Source organism: Hyla sarda, chromosome 8, assembly GCF_029499605.1.
Source record: "Hyla sarda isolate aHylSar1 chromosome 8, aHylSar1.hap1, whole genome shotgun sequence".
In the NCBI taxonomy this organism is placed as follows: domain Eukaryota; kingdom Metazoa; phylum Chordata; class Amphibia; order Anura; family Hylidae; genus Hyla; species Hyla sarda.
This window is the reverse complement of record NC_079196.1, coordinates 62,883,023-62,902,286: the sequence shown is the minus strand read 5'-3', so window position 1 is coordinate 62,902,286 and position 19,264 is coordinate 62,883,023. Positions and strand designations below refer to the sequence as shown.

Here is a 19,264-nt window from a genome sequence, read left to right as displayed (position 1 = left end):
TGGTAACGCAGCGCCCCGGGTCCGTGGAACCGACCGGGGCGCTGCAGTGAGGGAAGTGTAGCGAGCGCTCCGGGGAGGAGCGGGGACCCGGAGCGCTCGGCGTAACAGTTGTATATAATCTAATTATCACAAATATCACAACATACTCCATCACCTACGGTTGGAAACAGACCACCATAACTGGAGAGAATTGGGGTGCTGGTTGTCCAACACCGTGCTCAAACAGTGCACTTGAGACCCTAATAACATTTCACGTGAGCGTTATATGAGCCTATTTCCGGATTATGGAGTGTTGAGAAAAGTGGCATTACGTCTGCACTACAGTGTATAATTTTATATTTCCATCAGAAAGAACTGGATTGTTTTACTCAATCTGATATATTTTTACACAGATAAGTCATTACTTAACAGAAGAGTTCAAGAAGGATGGGAAAAAGCGGGATCCCTCTATGCATGGACGGATATTAACAGATATTTTCCAAAAAAACGACCATGACAGTGATGGCCTAATCTCAGCACGGGAGTACAACGTTTACAGACATGATGAGTTATAATAAATTATTGCCCTGTGCGTCCATTGTAATCTTTGAATTATTCTGTTTGACAGAAGAATAACATAAATTCCTCAGTAAATATACCACAAAATCAGCCACAGTAATTTCTCTGAGCGTTTTCTGCTGCGTAATTACTGGTGCAGATTTTGTCGCACAGTTTTACACAATGTGTGAATTCAGCTACAAGCCCCATTTACATGTAGATGTTTTTCTGAAACGCCCGAGTATCTGATTTACTTTTGGTTCAGCGCAATCATTACACATATCCACTATGTTCTGTACGTGTAACTACAGAATAAGCACTATTTCCCTATACCACTAACACTAATGATTTTTTTCAGTTTTGATGAGCCCTCTAGTACTACATTAAAGGGGTTGCCCTGGCCAAAAAGTTTTTTTATTTTTTATTTTTTTTATTAAATCTTGCCAGGGAGAGGGTAAGTTAAAAAAATTATACTCCCGCACCGTTGCCAGTATAACAGAGCTCTGGTCCCTACTGCCCGAGGCTTTTGAGTTTGGGGATGTGATGTCACATGCCCAGTCAGAGGCTATGACAGAACACCGCTGCCGCTAGTAATTGGATAAGTGAGCGTGTGAGGTCACATCTTCAAACCTGACAGTGAGAACCAGAGCTCTGTTATACTGGCGGCAGTGCAAGAGTGAGGAAGATAAGATGATAATCTTTGGTCACGTGAACCCCATCACAGCCAAAATCGCCATGTAGCCCTAGCCTTTTCCATAGAAAACATTCCATTTATACACCGATAATTTCTAACACCTCCATTTCTCTGCAGATCTGTCAACAGACAAAGGTTGTTTTACGACAGCCTATAGTCAGCAGTCCACTGATAAGCTTCAGGCTGCAGTAAACAGCAATCTGCTGATGTATAATGTGCACTGGGAATATGTCTTTGGAGTTATGTAAAACTAAACATCTGTGATTTGCATTAAAATAAAACAATAAAACTTGTATGTAAATGAAGCTGTCTTATTGTGGAATTGTTTAAATCAAGATATGATGTTATATCTGGCATTTTACTTCATATATGACATACAGCACATCCAGGATTTGAATATAGCAGGGGCTACAGTGGGTGCAGAGGTTGCAATCTCATTCAGGCCCTTGTGTTTAAAGGTACTTCTCACAGAAAAGTGCAGAAATAGATAGGTGGGACCCTGATTAAAAAGGTATTCCGGTGAAAAACAATTTTTTTCATATCAACTGGCTCTAGAAAGTTAAACAGATGTGTAAATTACGTCTATTAAAAAAATCCTTCCAATACTTATCAGCTGCTAAAGTTGAGTTTTTATTTTCTATCTGACAACAGTGCTTTCTGCTGACACCTCTGTTTGTCTCAGGAACTGTCCAGAGTAGGAGCAAATCCCCATAGCTAACCTCTCCTCCTCAGGACAGTTCCTGAGACAGACAGAGGTGTCAGCAGAGAGCATTGTTGTCAGATAGAAAAGAACAACTCCACTTCAGCAGCTGATAACTACTGGTAGTGTCAAGGATGGCTGCGGTTTAGGCATTAAAATGTGCATGAATGCTGCTGTGTACTGCTGAGTGTCGACACAAGAAATAAACACCTACAAAATGTTGGTATATATCTCCTTCTCAGCATACTGGCTAAGGAGCTGTCCCAAGGAGTCCTGTTTATTATACGGAAGTACATTCTTTTTTACATTTGACAAAAAAAGGGAGGTTAGTTATCATGTCATAATCATCATGTTATTTTTTGATTTGGTTATTTGAATATTGCCTCTGTATATATTAGCATTAGCACATTAAGCATTGGTTTATTTATTGGCCATAGTTCACTTATGCTGCCCTCTCACTCTTCAACCGGAAAATTCCTGGTATATCTGCCCTTCTACACAGTCTATATCTCTTCAAATATTTTGTCTTCCAACTTTCAGCCTCTTCTTATCTTGCTTCTTTTGGCCTCGTTCCAAGGTCTTCATAGCAAGCTGATATGTCTCATAAGAAAAATAATGTTTTTCTGCAGAGTATTAGCATATATCTATTTTATATATATATATATATATATATACATATATATATTGATCAGTAATCAAGATCATAATGGTCATCCTTTTCAGTAGGATTAAGATTTTTTAATAGAAGTAATTTACAAATCTGTTTAACTTTCTGGAGCCAGTTGATATGAAAAAAAAAAATAGTTTTCACCGAAATACCCCTTTTAAGATTTTCATTGGGGCCCAGGACAAGTTACACTTCTGGTACACAGATCTCTTTAGACACTGTGCATGTAAACAGCCCTTCTCTTGCCGTGACTGAAATCTGCTCATGGGTATGTATGGGCACAGATCATATAGTGCAAAGCTCAAGCATATACAGTGTTCTGTTTCAATAACTTTTTCTTTTTTTTTTTCTAAAATTTATTTTAAAATAATAATAATAATAAATATCCTAATAATAATGTACAATCACTGATGATTCCATAAATGTTATGTACTAATATTAACAGTATATGCAAAAAAATAATAAGATTTAGCCAGCATATGTTCTAAATATCCTGGATAAATCTTATTTTTTTTGCCTATACTGTTAAATGCTGGGAGTTGTAGTTTTTTAACCTCTTCAGGACACAGGGCGTATGGATACGCCCTGCATTCCGAGTCCTTAAGGACCAAGGGCGTATCCATACGCCCGTGGGAAATCCGGTCCCCACCGCTAGCCGGTTGGGGACCGGAGCCGGATGCCTGCTGAAATCATTCAGCAGGCACCCTGGCACATCGCCCAGGGGGGTCCTGAGACCCCCCCATGTCGGCGATCGGAGAAAATCGCATGTCAATTCAGACATGCGATTCTCTCCAATTCCGGGCTGATCGGGTCTCTGGTGACCCGATCACCCAGAAAATAGGGCTGATCGGAGTTGTCAGCAACAGCCCCGATCAGCCTAAAGGATAGGAGTGAGGTCGCAAAGCTGCGATCTACTCCTATCCCCTGGCATTAGTCAGAACGGAGTTCTGACCAATGGCAGAGCAGGACAGGGGGTTGCCCTGGCAACCCCCCGTTCTGCCCGCCCCTGGATGTCGAGGGGCTCTGGGAAGAAGATGGAGGCCGTACCTGCAGGAGAAGATGCCTGGGGACCTGGGATCTTCGCTGGAGCCTGCTGGATCCTGATCAGGTAGGGAATCGACAGTGGGGGAATTGAAAGTGAAAGTAAATCGATCTTTACTGTGGCAACGACTAGGGGGGCCAAACTGCAACTCCCAGCATGCCCAGACAGCCAAAGGCTGTCTGGGCATGCTGGGAGTTGTAGTTTTGCAACATCTGGAGGGTCACAGTTTGGAGACCACTGTTACAGTGGTGCCCAAACAGTAGCCCTCCAGATGTTGCCAAAATACAACTCTCAGCATGCCTTGACTGCCCAGGCATGCTGGGAGTTGTAGTTCTGTAACATCTGTCCCTTCAGATTTAGCAATTTTCATGACATTTTTGAAAATTGCTGCTCTACTTTGAAGCCCTCTAATTTTTTCAAAAAGCAAAAATATGTCCATTTTATGATGCCAACATAAAGTGGACATATTGTGTTTGTGAAGAAAAATAAAATGTATTTGGAATATCCATTTTTCTTACAATTAGAGAGCTTCAAAGTTAGAAAAATGCAAAATTTTCAAAATTTTCATGAAATTTTGGGATTCTTCACCAAAAAAGGATGCAATTAACGCCGAAAATTTACCACCAAAATAAAGTAGAATATGTCACGAAAAAACAATCTCAGATTCAGAATATTCGGTAAAAGCGTTTTCGCGTTATTAATTCGTAAAGTGACGGTGGTCATAATTGCGAAAAAGGGCTCAGTCCTTAAGGTGAAAAAGGGCTGCGTCCTTAAGGGGTTAACAGCTGACAACACACTTTTTGGAAAAATCTTTCATAAATAACTTATTGGTGGCTCTTTAAACCTGAACCAGAGAATCACAATATTAAAGGGGTACTCCGGTGGAAAACTTTATTTTTTTAAATCAAGTTAAACAGATTTGTAAATGACTTCTATTAAAAAAAATCTTTACCCTTCCAGTACTTTTTAGCAGCTGTATGCTACAGAAGAAATTCATTTCTTTTTGAATTTCTTTTTGTCTTGTCCACAGTGCTCTCTGCTGACACCTGATGCCCGTATCAGGAACTGTCCAGAGCAGGAGAAAATCCCCATTGCAAACCTATGCTGCTCTGGACAGTTCCTGACACGGACAGAGGTGTCAGCACTGTGGACAAGACAAAAAGAAATTCAAAAAGAAAAGAATTTCCTCTGTAGCATACAGCTGCTAAAAAGTACTGGAAGGATAAAGATTTTTTAATAGAATTCATTTACAAATCTAAGTTATTTGACCGGCAATAGCACTAGTAGAGGTCTTACAAATTGTTTTGCTGTCCGATATACGTATGTGCATGAGTGTGCACAGTAGTGTGTGCACACCCGCGCCTCTATGTTACAGAGCGAGATGTACTTGTCACACATTAACCAAGTTTTTTAATATATGTAGGAAGATATTTTACCTTTATCGATGTGTATTTCTGGTCCGATCCTATTCCTCCAGTAACCGCGATGTTTCTGCCGATGATACTGGACTGTATAGTAATCCGTGCAGTTTGCAGGGAGATCTGCCCCCGCCAGCGGCGTCTCTACCTGCGTGCTGCAGAGTGAAGATGATAGTAAGTCCCATAGCTTTGAGTGACGTCACTACAAAGAGATAGTTGGGCTAAAAAATCCAACGGCATTTCGGAGAATATCGTTCTCCTTCCTCAGGGATGGCTTGGCCAGAGCAAAAAGTCGCTATTTTTTGCACAAACCAGGGAATTTGCAACTTTTTCTCACCAAAGCACTGGCATAGGGATTTGATAACTTCCCCCCTTTCTTTGTTTTAAAATAATACATAGCCTTTTGTATAGCGTTCAACCGTTTTACTGCTACAGACCAGTGTGTCTGTATTGGGGACCTAATACATTACTACAGTGTATAAAAAAAATGGTGGCAGTGTATATCTGGGGTGTCTGGGCTGAGTTGGGGTGAGATTTATGCTCTACTCAATATTAAATGAGTAGATATTTAACCACTGATTCTAAGGGCTCGTCCACACTACTGACATTCCGCCGGAAGAATTCCGCTTGCGGCAGAGTCCCATTGTTTTCAAGTATGTCCGCTCAAAGAATGAACATGTTCATTCTTTGGCCAGAATTCCACCAGAATGCATAGCCGTCTTACATGGCGCACATTCGCACGGTCCGCAAACCTGCTTCAAATGGACATTCCGCCGGAACTCTGCAGTGTCAACCAGCCATAAAGGAAACAGATTCACACTGCCCACTCCTTCAAGGACCATAAAACATCGATGTGGGGGGTTGGCTCAGGTCCACCTCTGATGGTTTTGATGCTTTAAAAACATGGCAAAAACAAAGCTGTTATTAAAACTACATGTACTGGACATAACATGGCAGATACAGCACAAACATGTTGCACACCTAAAACTCTAAACATAACATCTAAGTTTAAATGTAGAGTATAATGTATCATATAGACATCAATAACCAGGAGAAACAATAACTCTGTTTCCCCCATCAGAGTGCCTGCAGCTGTTGCAAAACTACAGCTCCCAGCCTTTGGCTGTCCGGGCTTGCTAGAAGTTGTTTGTTTTGCAACAGCTGGAGGTTCCCTGGCTGGGAAACACTGCTCTAAAGTATATACAGCATAGAGATTTGCACAGGACACTCAATGTAATAAAAATAGCATGCACCGTGTTCACACTGATTTAGCTGTGGAATTTGTATGCTTTCAATCCCGGACCACATCCCACATGCCATAGTTTGCAAATCCGGGTGAGGGAAAAAATTACATATCACTTATTGACACCGTTTCCAAGCAAAAACCACATTGGGCAGCCAGGATGGGAAATAGCCTCATTGTATGGCGCAACAGAGTGAAATACATGGCAGAAATACGCTTTTTGCAACAGATTTTAAACAGTAACGTATGCTGTGTGAGCATACCCTAACAGCAGGGCCGGATTAAGAGCATCATGGGCCTGGTGCTGAAGATTTTGATGGGCCTTTTTATCGGAATATATCAAATGAAAATGTAACACAAAGTAATTTTTCTTAACACAAATAAAGCGCATCTGTCACATGTTTTATGCACATTAAATTACCAGGATAGCTGAATATATGTTAGTGTCCAGAGGAAAAATTGCTGAGTTAACCATAGCAACCAATCAGATCGCTTCTTTCATTTTCCAGAGGCTTTTTCAAAAATGAAAGAAGTGATCTGATTGGTTGCTATGGGCAACTCAGCACCTTTTATACTGGAAGAAAGGAGATTTTGTCTAAGGCAAAGGAAAGAGTTTTTTACACTAAGAACAATAAGGATGTGGAATCCTCTGCCTGCAGATATGATCTTATTAGAGTCTGTAAAGACGTTTAACCCCTTAAGGACACATGACGTGCTGGAACGTCATGTGTCCACTCCCGATCTATAACGCGGGGCCATAGCGGGTCGGGCCCGGCCTCTAACAACGGCCGGGACCCGTGGCTAATACACAGCGATCAATGCCGCGCGCTATTAACCCTTTAGACGCGGCGTTCAAAGTTGAACGCCAAGTCTAAAGTGAAACCGAAAGCATGCCGGCTAGCTCAGTGGGCTGTTCGGGATAGCCGCGGCATCCCGAACAGCTGACAGGACAGCGGGAGGGCCCCTACCTGCCTCCTCGCTGTCCGATCGCCGAATGACTGCTCAGTGCCTGAGATCCAGGCATGAGCAGTCATGCGGCAGAATCATCGATCACTGGTTTCTTATGAGAAACCAGTGATCAATGTAAAAGATCAGTGTGTGCAGTGTTATAGGTCCCTATATGATAACAATGATCAGTATAAGAGATCAGTGTGTGCAGTGTTATAGGTCCCTATGGGAGCTATAACACTGCAAAAAAAAAAAGTGAAAAAAAAAGTGAATAAACATCATTTAACCCCTTCCCTATTAAAACTTTGAATCACCCCCCTTTTCCCATAAAAAAAAACCACAGTGTAAATAAAAATAAACATATATGGTATCACCGCGTGCGGAAATGTCAGAATTATAAAACTATATCGTTAATTAAACCGCACGGTCAATGGCGTGCGCGCAAAAAAATTCCAAAGTCCAAAATAGTGCATTTTTGGTCACTTTTTATATCCTGAAAAAATGAATAAAAAGTCAATAAATCCTATCAATGCAAAAATGGTACCGTTAAAAACTTCAGATCACGGCTCAAAAAATGAGCCCTCATACCGCCCCATACACGGAAAAATAAAAAAGTTATAGGGGTCAGAAGATGACAATTTTAAACGTATACATTTTTCTGCATGAAGTTATGATTTTTTCCAGAAGTGCGACAAATTCAAACCTGTATAAGTAGGGTATCATTTTAATCGTATGGACCTACAGAATAAAGATAAGGTGTCATTTTTACCGAAAAATGTACTACATAGAAACGGAAGCCCCCAAAAGTTACAAAATTGCGTTTTTTTTTCAATTTTGTCTCACAATGATTTTTTTTTCTGTTTCACCGTAGATTTTTGGGCACAATGACTGATGTCATTACAAAGTAGAATTGGTGGCGCAAAAAATAAGCCATCATATGGATTTTTAGGTGCAAAATTTAAAGAGTTATGATTTTTTAAAGGCAAGGAGCAAAAAACGAAAATGCAAAAACGGAAAAACCCCCGGTCCTTAAGGGGTTAAACAGCAACTGGATGAATATTTGCAAAAACATAACATTAAGGGATATAGCATGTTGTGATGCCCGCACTGTAGCATGTTGTGATGCCCGCACTGTAGCATGTTGTAGAAAATTATTTCCAGTATAATAATCAAATATACCAACTGCCACAGAATGGGAAAGTGCTAAAAAAGTTTTTACCATTTAAAATTACAGCTCCCAGTATGACCTTAAGTAAATGGTAAGGGGATGCTGGGAGTTGTTGTTTCACCCCTCATTACTGCAGAACTTACTAGTGACTCCAGCTCTGATAGGACATAGTGAAGAGAATACACAATGATATCAGTGACTGCAGGTGATGTCTTCTCTATAGTGAAGAGAATGTACAATGATATCAGTGACTACAGGTGACGTCTCCTCTATAGTGAGGAGAATACACAATGATATCAGTGACTACAGGTGACGTCTTCTCTATAGTGAAGAGAATGTACAATGATATCAGTGACTACAGGTGACGTCTTCTCTATAGTGAGGAGAATACACAATGATATCAGTGACTACAGGTGACGTCTCCTCTATAGTGAGGAGAATACACAATGATATCAGTGACTACAGGTGACGTCTTCTCTATAGTGAAGAGAATGTACAATGATATCAGTGACTACAGTTGACGTCTTCTCTATAGTGAGGAGAATACACAATGATATCAGTGACTACAGGTGACGTCTTCTCTATAGTGAGGAGAATACACAATGAAATAAGTGACTACAGGTGACGTCTTCTCTATAGTGAAGAGAATACACAATAAAATCTGTTACTACAGGTGACGTCTTCTCTATAGTCTTTTCTTATCTAATTCAGATGGTACATACCGCCAGGACTTGTTTCAGATAAATGTTCACTCAGCAGAACTTGATGCCCAGACGTCTCCTCACTATGTCAGCGGATTCTGATCCTCTATATGAAAACAATAATTATTATAATACTGCCAAACACCATATCCTTTGAATATAATACTGGCACACACTGTACCCTCTGAATATGATGCTACTACACTCTGTACCCTCTGAATATAAAACCGCCACACACCGTAACCTCTGAATATAAAACCGCCACACACCGTAACCTCTGTATATATTACTACTACACACAGAACCCTCTGAATATATTACTACAACACACTGAACCCTTTGAATATAATACTACCACATACTGTGCTCTCTGAATAAAACCTTGCCATGCACCCTCTGAATACAATACCGTAATTATGTGGCCCATAAAAACCATACTACCCCAAAATTTCTTATAATATTCACTATGGCCAACATGTATAATTGTCTTTAGACTGTTTTTTTGTGTGTAAAAATGGTGCAAAAAAGGCGCAAGCAGGGTTTATTTGTGCCTTTTTTGCGCTTGAGTTGTAATCCACTTATTTTGGCAATAATATGGAAGGGTTTTATGAACTGCACCTTTTTGTAAAAAGGCACAAAAAATGCGCAAAACCACTGAAATGTCTCTAAAATTACACCAGCCCAGACTTAGCTTTTTGGTGTATGTGAAGAGTGAATTTTTAGAAAATGTGACCTGCACAAAATTTATCAAATGGTCTGCTACCTTTTAATAAATTTGGTGCTCCTACATATTACAGCATTAAAAATGCTTCTCTTACACCTACAATAATAAATACCGGCCCATACCTCTGAAATGCAAAACACTCTGTGCCCCTCATATATGGTAATAATGCCCCATCATGTGCCCCCACATATAATAATGATAACCCGTCCTGTTCCCCCCACATAATAATAATGCCCTCTGTCCTGTGCCCCTTGCATATAATGCACCCTGTCATGTTCCCCTCACATATAATGCCCCCTGTCCTGCCTCCTCAGGGGGCATTATATGTGAGGGGCACAGGACATAGGGTATTATATGTGGGGGGCACAGGACAGCACATGGGGCATTATGTATAAGGGGCACATGTCAGGGGGCATTATATGTGAGGGGCACAGGACATGGGGCATTATATATGAGGGGCACATTTCAGGGGGCATTATATGTGGGGGGGGGGGCCACAGTACAGCCCCCCCCCCATCATGTGTCCATATAATGCACATATAATGCCCCCTGACATATGTCCCTGACTTATAATGCCCCCTGTCCTGTGTCCCTAAAATATACAGGGGGCAGGGGGCATTATATGTGAGGGGCACAGGACATGGGGCATTATGTATAAGGGGCATATGTCAGGGGGCATTATATGTGAGAGGCACAGGACATGGGGCATTATATATGAGGGGCATATTTCAGGGGGCATTATATGTGCATTATATTGGCACATGACAGGGGGGCCCCTGTCATGTGCCCCCACATATAATGCCCCCCTGTCATTTGCCCCCCACATATAATGCCCCCTGTCATTTGCCCCCCACATATAATGCCCCCTGACATGTGCCCCTCATATATAATGCCCCCTGGACATGGGGTATTATATATGAGGGGCATTATATATGAGGGGCACAGGACATGGGGCATTATATATGAGGGGCACATGTCAGGGGGCATTATATGTGAGGAGCAAATGACAGGGGGGCATTATATGTGGGGGCACATGACAGGGGGGCATTATATGTGGGGGGCAAATGACAGGGGGCATTATATGTGGGGGGCAAATGACAGGGGGGCATTATATGTGGGGGCACATGTCTGCTTCAATGGGTGGAGGGATCAATCTGCAACTAATGCAACAGCTGGAGGCACCCTGATTGAAAACCACAGGTCTGCAGCTCATTTGTGTTTCACTGGGTGTGGGGGTGGCTGATGTGTGAGAAGGAGGAAAATAGAATTGTGGGATTTGTAGTCAAAAAAAGAAAAGTGAAACAGGAAATTCAAGTTCGCAAAAAGCTAGCCACAGTATTATGGGAATCTCACAACATATCCATTTAGCCCCAAGACAAGAGCAGATCCTTCCTAAGCATGGCCATTACTGTCTGCCAGGTACGTACTAAAATCACCTTATGGTGGAGAACCCCTTTAACAAGTGTCATTGTAAAGATAGGGTCACACATAGCGCATACGTAGCACATTTTACGCCGCTATAAATCTGACGGGCACCGTGAGATACGCTGCGCATTTTGCTATGAGCAGACACACAGGGCTTCCCTGCTGCAGCTCTGTGTGTGCAGTGAGATTTGGAGATGGGCCCTCCTCCGGATATTATTGCACACACAGGGCTGCGTTGGGGAAGCCCTGTGTGTCTGCTCATAGAAAAATGCGCAGCGTAATTCCTGCTCCCTGGCAGATTTCACAGCATGAATTATGCTGCGTATGCGGTATGTGTGAGCCTACCCTAATCATGTACTGTAAGTGTTGTTATTTACTTTTAAGATAAGAACTGATTGGGGTATACCCTAGCAGGGCATATGGACAGGGCTTATTGTAGTGAAACAATCCCTTTACATTTTGACACTGGGTAAATATTTACAATTTAAAAACCAAAATAAAAAACCAGTGAAAAATCCAGTTCTTCCATTTTCATCCCATTTTTATCCATGAATGAAAAACCTCCACAGGTAGACATTTTGTCTCCTGCCAGTGTCACCATTTATGCCAGTGTTTTCCAAACAGTGCATCTCCTGCAGTTGCAAAACTACAAGTCCCAGCATGCCTGGACAGCCATAGGCTGTCCGGGCATGCTGAGAGTTGTAGTTTTGCAACAACTGGAGACATAGTGGTTGGAAAACACTGCTCTATGCTTAAAGGGTTACTCCGGTGGAAAACATATATTTTTTTTTTAAATCAACTGGTGCCAGAAAGTTAAACAGATTTGTAAATTACTTCTATTAAAAAATCTTTACCCTTCCAGTACTTTTAAGCAGCTGTATGCTACAGAGGAAATTCTTTTATTTTTTAATTTCTTTTTTGTCTTGTCCACAGTGCTCTCTGCTGACACCTCTGTCCATGTCAGGAACTGTCCAGAGCAGTATAGGTTTGCACTGGGGATTTTCTCCTGCTCTGGACAGTTCCTGATACGGGCATTAGGTGTCAGCAGAGAGCACTGTGGACAAGACAAAAAAGAAATTCAAAAAGAAAAGCATTTCCTCTGTAGCATACAGCTGTTAAAAAGTATTGGAAGGGTAAAGATTTTTTAATAGAAGTAATTTACAAATCTGTTTAACTTTCTGGGATCAGATGATTTAAAAAAAAATGTTTTCCTCCGGAGTACTCCTTTAATTTCACTGCAATGTACAAAAAAATAAAAAATAAACTGATGACCATCTATAGGGACAAAACTAATACACACAACCAGCACTGGCATACAGAAGGAGACCACCTCTCGTGGCCAGGTCTGCTTCTAATGCCAACTAGCAAGATCAACTCATGGAGTCTCCCTAATGTATGAATACAATGGGAGGCAGAGGCGTAGCTTGTAGCTTCTGGGCCCCGATGCAAAATCTGCAACAGGGCCCCATATGCCAAATATATTACTGGTCTCTAATGGGACAGATGTGCTTTGGGGCCCCCTGAGGAACCAGGGCCCCGGTGCGACCGCTACCTCTGCTACCTCCATAACTATAGGAGGTTCCTTTTACCATTTAGGATTTTGTTCTGCATCGAAACGCTGGCATTGTCTACTTCTTATTTTTTGTGATTAGTAGTTTATAAGTCCATTTGACACTGTTTGCTTATTGGCCGTCTGAATCATTGACCATTAAACAGTATAGTCACAGAGCACCTTGCATGGTTCAGTAGTCGAAGGAGTACTTTTTGCATATATGTGACGGGAGCTGTGGCACAGGTTCACCTGAGAATCGACATAGGGGCACAAACGTGTCACGTACAATGATCACTTCAGTCTTTTGTGCCACAGGTCGAAGCAAGGTACAGCATGCAGCCTGACGTACTTCTGGCCATTGGACGAGCACTCGAAGCAGCCATATACAGTCTCTCTTTTGGAGTTTCCCATCCCACACAGAGCGCAGGGTCCCTTGGAAATGTTATTGGTCAGGAGGTTAACACGAGTGTGAGCGCCTTCTCGCATGTATGTAGTAGAAATGTCAGTCATGCTAGCAGCCTTGTCATAGTAATCGGAAAAGATGTCATCCATGTAAGAATCTGCGTTAGCAATGATATCCATTGTTCTTTTTCCTGTACAAGAAAACAATTATTCATTTTAGGGTTACACACAGTACAAAGCAGCCATACCAGTAAATATTTGTGTAACCTTACAGGAAATTGTGTAGTGGGGGCTAGCCCATCCTAAATCTCAAACCCTATTACGCCCTTCTTGATCAGTGGGCAGACCCCATACAGGAACCTGTCCTTGTATCTCCTATAATGCCCTATACTCCCTACATGTTTCCTTTAGCAGTTAAGCTGAATTCATCAGGGGAGAATATATAGGTATCAAAGGTCTGTCCACCAGAATGTTACAGTCAATATATAATAAAACACTTCAGATGTTATAGGCAGAATGGGAGAACTACAAATACAAAAATGCACAACTATAGGTGTACAACATTAACAGATGTAATAACACTTGAAATACGACAACACTTTGTAAGGTGCAATCTCGGGATGCACAAATATATAGATAAACAGATATATGTATGCAGGTGTATTACCACTTTAAATGCCTACAGTGCACTGTACACTGGATATACAACCTCAAACTGCAAGAGTTTAAATGTGTAATATATGCAAAAAGTTAGATATGGAAATAATTTGCAATATATATGCTGTAGGATAAATGTGCAATAGATGTGCAATTACGACATTCCATTAAAGGGGTACTCCCCCCCCCCTAGACATCTTATCCCCTATGCAAAGGATAGGGGATAAGATGTTTGATCGTGGGGGTCCTGCTGCTGGGAACCCCCGTGTTCTCTTTTTCAGCACCCCCTGTCATCTGCTGCAAGGAGCGAAGGAACAGGGGCCGGAGAATTGTGATGTCATGGCCGCACCCCCTCATCATGTCACGGCCAGCCCCCTCAATACCTTTGGATAGGGGATAAGATGTCTAGGGGTGGAGTACCCCTTTAAACGTCCTTCCAGCAATCCCCAATAAATGCATAAGAGGATACATCCAGAGTATGTACAATGTTCAATGCATACAACTGTCCGGGCATGCTAAGAGTTGCAGTTTTGCAACAGCTGGAGGCACACTGGTTGGGAAACAATGATCTACATCCATCTGACTACAGGCTCTCAAGATGGAGTAAAAAACATAGTCACTGACAGTGTTACGGCAAACTCCTGTGATTCTCATCTTACCGGTGAATAAGATGCCTGTTCGGTACAGGGTGTTCCGTATAGCGTTTAATGAAAACGATCTACTGGGCTCCTTCTCAAATCCTCCTTTTGAAGCAGATGAGACACAAAGCTCTAAAAAAAATTAGAAAACATGAGAATGATAAGTTTATTTTCCCTATCTGGACACCATACAATCACCGACATTCAAATTTACATCAGAAAGAAGAAAAGATAGCTGCTTTTTTAGTGCTCCCCTGGCAGACAAAGTATTTTAAACAGTAACTAATGTCCGGACAAAGATCTTAAATAAATAAATAAATAAATTGTTTATTAAAGTCATGGACTTTATTCTCCAGTGACTTTAAATGGGCACTGTCAGATACAAAAACTTTTGATATGTTGTAAATCATGCAAAAACAATAGGTTTTGCAATTGCTTTCATTAGAAAATTTTCAGTATTTCATAATGAAAAAGGCAGTCAAACAACTGCCCCTCCGCCTGCTTGGACACATACTAGTGCTGCTGTGTCCATGCATCATCACCTATGTCATGGACACACTTCCTTGATTGACAGCTGTGAGTGCAGGGCTCAGAGCTGGAAGAACAATCCTCCCACTGTCAGCTTGTGTCCCGCTACTGTCAGTGAGGACAAGCTGGGAGTTGTAGTTTTGCTAATGCTAGGGGAGGTGTGAGCAGACAGCATACTGAAGGAGGAGGCGGAGACCTGCACAGTGAGGCCACGCCCCCTCCCTTTCAGAGGAATTCAGACTAGTGAGCTAATTTAAAAGTGTGATAAAATAAATAAATAAAGGTGCTAGACACATAAAAATTAGATGTACATGGTCAGGATTAGGTACTGAGTGATATATTTTAAAACATTTTTTTTTTTGTTGGATCTGACGGGTACGCTTTAACCCAATAGGCCTGCCGCAATTTTACATTTTTATGTTTTTGGTTTTTTCCTTCTCACCTTCTAATAGCCACAAATCAATTTGTAGGTCAAATAAGATTACAATGATACCCAATACAGTTTTTATTTTATTTTACTACTGTATATACTCGAGTATAAGCCGACCAAAATATAAGCCAAGGCCCCTAATTTCACCCCAAAAACCCAGGAAAAGTTATTGACTCGACTATAAGCCTAGGGGGGGGGGGAATACATCATCCCCCCCCCATGTCCTCATCCAGACCCCCGTCATCATCCAGACCCCCGTTATCATCCCCCCCCCCATCATCATCACCGCCTGTCAATCCCGTCAGCCGTCGGCTGTCTGGGCATGCTGGGAGTTGTAGTTTTGAAATTTCTGGAGGTTCGCAGGTTGAAGACCACTGCAGCCTTTGTCATCATCCAGACCCCCCCCCCTTTAGTTTTCTACTCACCTACCCTCGGTGGGAAGGAAGGGTGAGCTGGTCCGGGCCATCTATGCTGCAGGAACCATCCGGTGGGGAGGGTTAGTCGTTCCGGGCTGTCCATTTTCACCGGGGGGGCCCTCTTCTCCGTGCTCCGGGCCTGCCCCGGACTAGTGACATTGCCTTGACGACGCACAGGGACGTTCATGCGCAGGGAGGCTGCGCATGAACGTCCATGTGCGGCATCGTCAAGGCAACGTCACTAGTCCGGGGCATGCAACGTCATTCCAGAGGTTTCAAAACTACAACTCCCAGCATGCAATGTCACTAGTCCGGGGCAGGCCCGGAGCGCGGAGAAGAGGGCCCTCCGTGTAAAAATGGACAGCCCGGAACAACTAACCCTCCCAACCGGACGGTCCCTGCAGCATAGATGGCCCGGACCAGCTCACCCTTCCTTCCCACCGAGGGGAGGTGAGTAGAAAACTAAAGGGGGGGTCTGGATGATGACGAAGGCCGCAGTGGTCTTCAACCTGCGGACCTTCAGAGGTTTCAAAACTACAGTTCCCAGCATGCGTGGACAGCCGATGGCTGTCCGGGCATGCTGGGAGTTCTAGTTTTGCAACCTCTGGAGGGAAGATCACTGAGAAAGGATTGACAGGCGGAGAGTTCACTCGAGTATAAGCCGAGGGGGGGGGGGGGGCGTTTTCAGCATGAAAAACCGTGCTGAAAAACTCTGCTTATACTCGAGTATATACAGTACTTTAAAAAATGTATACCTTCATTTTTGGTTAGAAAATGAGTATGCTTAAACTTGTCCTCTTCTGACCTCTATAACACTTTTAGTTTTCCGTATACGGGGCGATATGAGGGCTCATTTTTAGCTTAGGGATCTGTAGTATTTATTGGTAGTATTTTTATAGTATATTGGTAGTATTTGATCACTAATTATAAAAAAAATTCTGGTATATGAAGTGACCAAAACTCAGCAATTCTAGACTTTGTTTACATTTTTTTTTTGGCAGACTAGATGGGCCAAATGGTTCTTATCTGCCGACACATTCTATGTTTCTATATTATGTGATGTTAACTTTTATTAGGGAATAGCAGCCATTTCTTACCGTCTTTTAGTAAGCCCTTTGAGGCGCTGGGCTTGCATGTACACCCTGTGTCCTCTAGGGGTTAATATGGCAGAGGAAGGCATACATTGCCGAAACGCGTCCTATACTTAAAGATGTATTCCTACAAATAAAACTGAACTTATTGCATCATCTGGTGAGTGCCGGGATCCATTTCTTATCATATGGTTTGATGCAGGCGGTTGCCGGCTATACTGTATACAAGACGGATACTGATGTTGACAGCACAACACCCTGAGGTGAGTGTACTACATCCTTTGTACCCTCCTTGTAGTCTTCTTTTTCACATACACATAAGACATCAGAAAAGATGACACTTACCAAAGTGACCATCCAGATGAATGTACAGATCAAAGCTACTAAACGCTATGGTTGTGTGCGCGGGAAATACAATAGCTTTGTCGCGCCCTTTGTGGTTTTTCTCATCAATTATGTGAAACTGCAATTCAAAAGGAAACAAGAAATGTCATTAGTGAAGATAGGGAATATTTGATTACCCATCAAAAGATACAAATATTCCTTATTGGTCAGAACACGGCAAGTACCAACTCTATAGTGGACCTGTCAGCAGGAATTGGTGTAATTAAGCAAATGACCACATACTTTTTTTTTTTCATCTCCATAGTCCTTTCCAGTGCTAAGATACAAGACTTTTTGTTATTATGTAAATAAGACTCAAGTGCCCGGGGGGGCATTCTTAATTACAGCAAGATTCCAATGAAATCCAGTCCATGTCCTTGTTATTACCAACCACAGCCTGCTTGCATTCGCCTACCCCATTTGACTGACTAGACAGAGGAAAGGCTATGGTCTGGACTTACATGGGCTCTTGTCGTGTTGAGGAACGCCCCCTGGGCACTTGAGCCCCATTTGCTTAATAACGAAAAATCAAGACTATGGATTATGTTTGCAATTTTTTTATTGCCCAGTCAAACACCTGCCCTGTCTTTTTATTCCTTCTTGATGTGGTTATTGTGGTATTATGTGGTGGTGTGCATTATATAGACATTTTTTATTTGTCCTTGATTTCTTCCTTTGTTTTTCTGTTAGTTTCATCACAAAACATGTGATTCTTTCATCATGACTCAAAGATTTCTACTTAAAAATTGTGGGTGGTGTTTGGGTAAATTTAGATAAACACTATAAAAAATGGCCACATACATGTACACGTTTTTTTCCCCAACCTATAGAACTACAAAATCCAGATAAAAAGCTATGGCCAGAGCATGCAGTAAATTTTGAAAAACTGCCCTAAAATGTAAAAATGGCACTAAAATGTAAAAAAACACCTAAACAAAAGCACCAGGAAGGAATGGAATTTATATTTCCCTACTGACTCCCAGCTAATGCCTGGGCATTTTCCGCCAAAATACTGATTCCAAAAAATGAAGTATAATATTGGAGTAAATTATTGTAGTTTTATCTTTGGCCACTAGATGTCAGCACAACAAGCTATTGATCAGTAAGTTGAAGTATAACCATAGTCTTATGGCAGTGTTTTTCAGTGTGGGGGGGTATTTATGGAGCATTTTACTGGGTATATTTGTCACTATTAGAGATGAGCGAACTTACAGTAAATTCGATTCGTCACGAACTTCTCGGCTCGGCAGTTGCTGACTTATCCTGCATACATTAGTTCAGCTTTCAGGTGCTCTGGTGGGCTGGAGACTCTCTCCTAGGACTATATCCACCTTTTCCCACCGGAGCACCTGAAAGCTGAACTAATTTATGCAGACTAAAGTCATGAACTGCCGAGCCGAGAAGTTTGTGACGAATCAAATTTACTGTAAGTTCGCTCATCTCTAGTCACAATCTTTTGGCACGGTGCATTTTTTGCAACTTTTTGTGTGACTTTTCATTTACATGTGTTTTTTACATGGTAGACGTGTTTGAGTTGTGTTTTTACAGTGGCCAGGGATTTATTATGTTTAACTTTTAAGTTTGTTGCATCTTTTGGCGCAAATCTAAATCAAAACTACAACTACTAGCATGCCCGGACAGGCTTTTGCTGTTCTCCAGACATGCTGGGAGTTGTAGTGCCTTATGGTGTAAAGAAATCCACGTAGGGTTTCTAAATTCAGAGAAGACAATTTAGAAAGTTGTTCACAGAAAAGTGTGATATCTGCATACTTACCCTCATGGCTTCTCCCCACATACCAGCATGGACAGACAGAGAACACTGGCGAGTTGTCCGAATGCTCTCCATGACCACACATAGGATTTCCTTCCCATTTTCTCTTGATTGACGAACTAAACAGT

At 41.9% G+C, this 19,264-nt stretch overlaps 3 protein-coding genes across 6 annotated transcripts in view; 1 reads left to right on the top strand and 2 right to left on the bottom strand.

Annotated features, from left to right (window-relative positions):
- The window catches only part of FKBP7 (FKBP prolyl isomerase 7), a 77,590-nt gene extending 76,068 nt beyond the window's left edge, over positions 1–1,522 (top strand). For both annotated transcript variants that reach the window (XM_056537198.1, XM_056537197.1), the window contains one exon: positions 393–1,522. In XM_056537198.1, the coding sequence (XP_056393173.1) occupies positions 393–554 (162 nt within the window). In that variant the 3' untranslated portion in view covers positions 555–1,522. The remainder of the gene's footprint in view (positions 1–392) is intronic.
- Positions 1–6,761, bottom strand: part of LOC130285592 (uncharacterized) — a 37,904-nt gene extending 31,143 nt beyond the window's left edge. For 2 of the 3 annotated variants that reach the window (XM_056537194.1, XM_056537192.1), the window contains exons 1-2: positions 6,565–6,709; positions 5,077–5,213 (exon numbers count right to left, since the gene is read on the bottom strand). In XM_056537194.1, coding sequence (XP_056393169.1) covers positions 5,077–5,213; positions 6,565–6,692 — 265 coding nt within the window. In that variant the 5' untranslated portion in view covers positions 6,693–6,709. The other variant, XM_056537191.1, reaches the window with a different exon arrangement.
- Positions 6,762–12,491: 5,730 nt separating this feature from the next.
- Positions 12,492–15,979, bottom strand: LOC130284938 (pejvakin-like). Its single transcript, XM_056535915.1, has 3 exons — positions 15,900–15,979; positions 14,538–14,648; positions 12,492–13,412 (listed from the first exon to the last, which is right to left on the bottom strand). Exon 3 carries the CDS (start codon positions 13,399–13,401, stop codon positions 13,111–13,113), a length of 291 nt encoding a protein of 96 aa, XP_056391890.1. The 5' UTR covers positions 13,402–13,412; positions 14,538–14,648; positions 15,900–15,979; the 3' UTR covers positions 12,492–13,110.
- Positions 15,980–19,264: the final 3,285 nt, after the last annotated feature.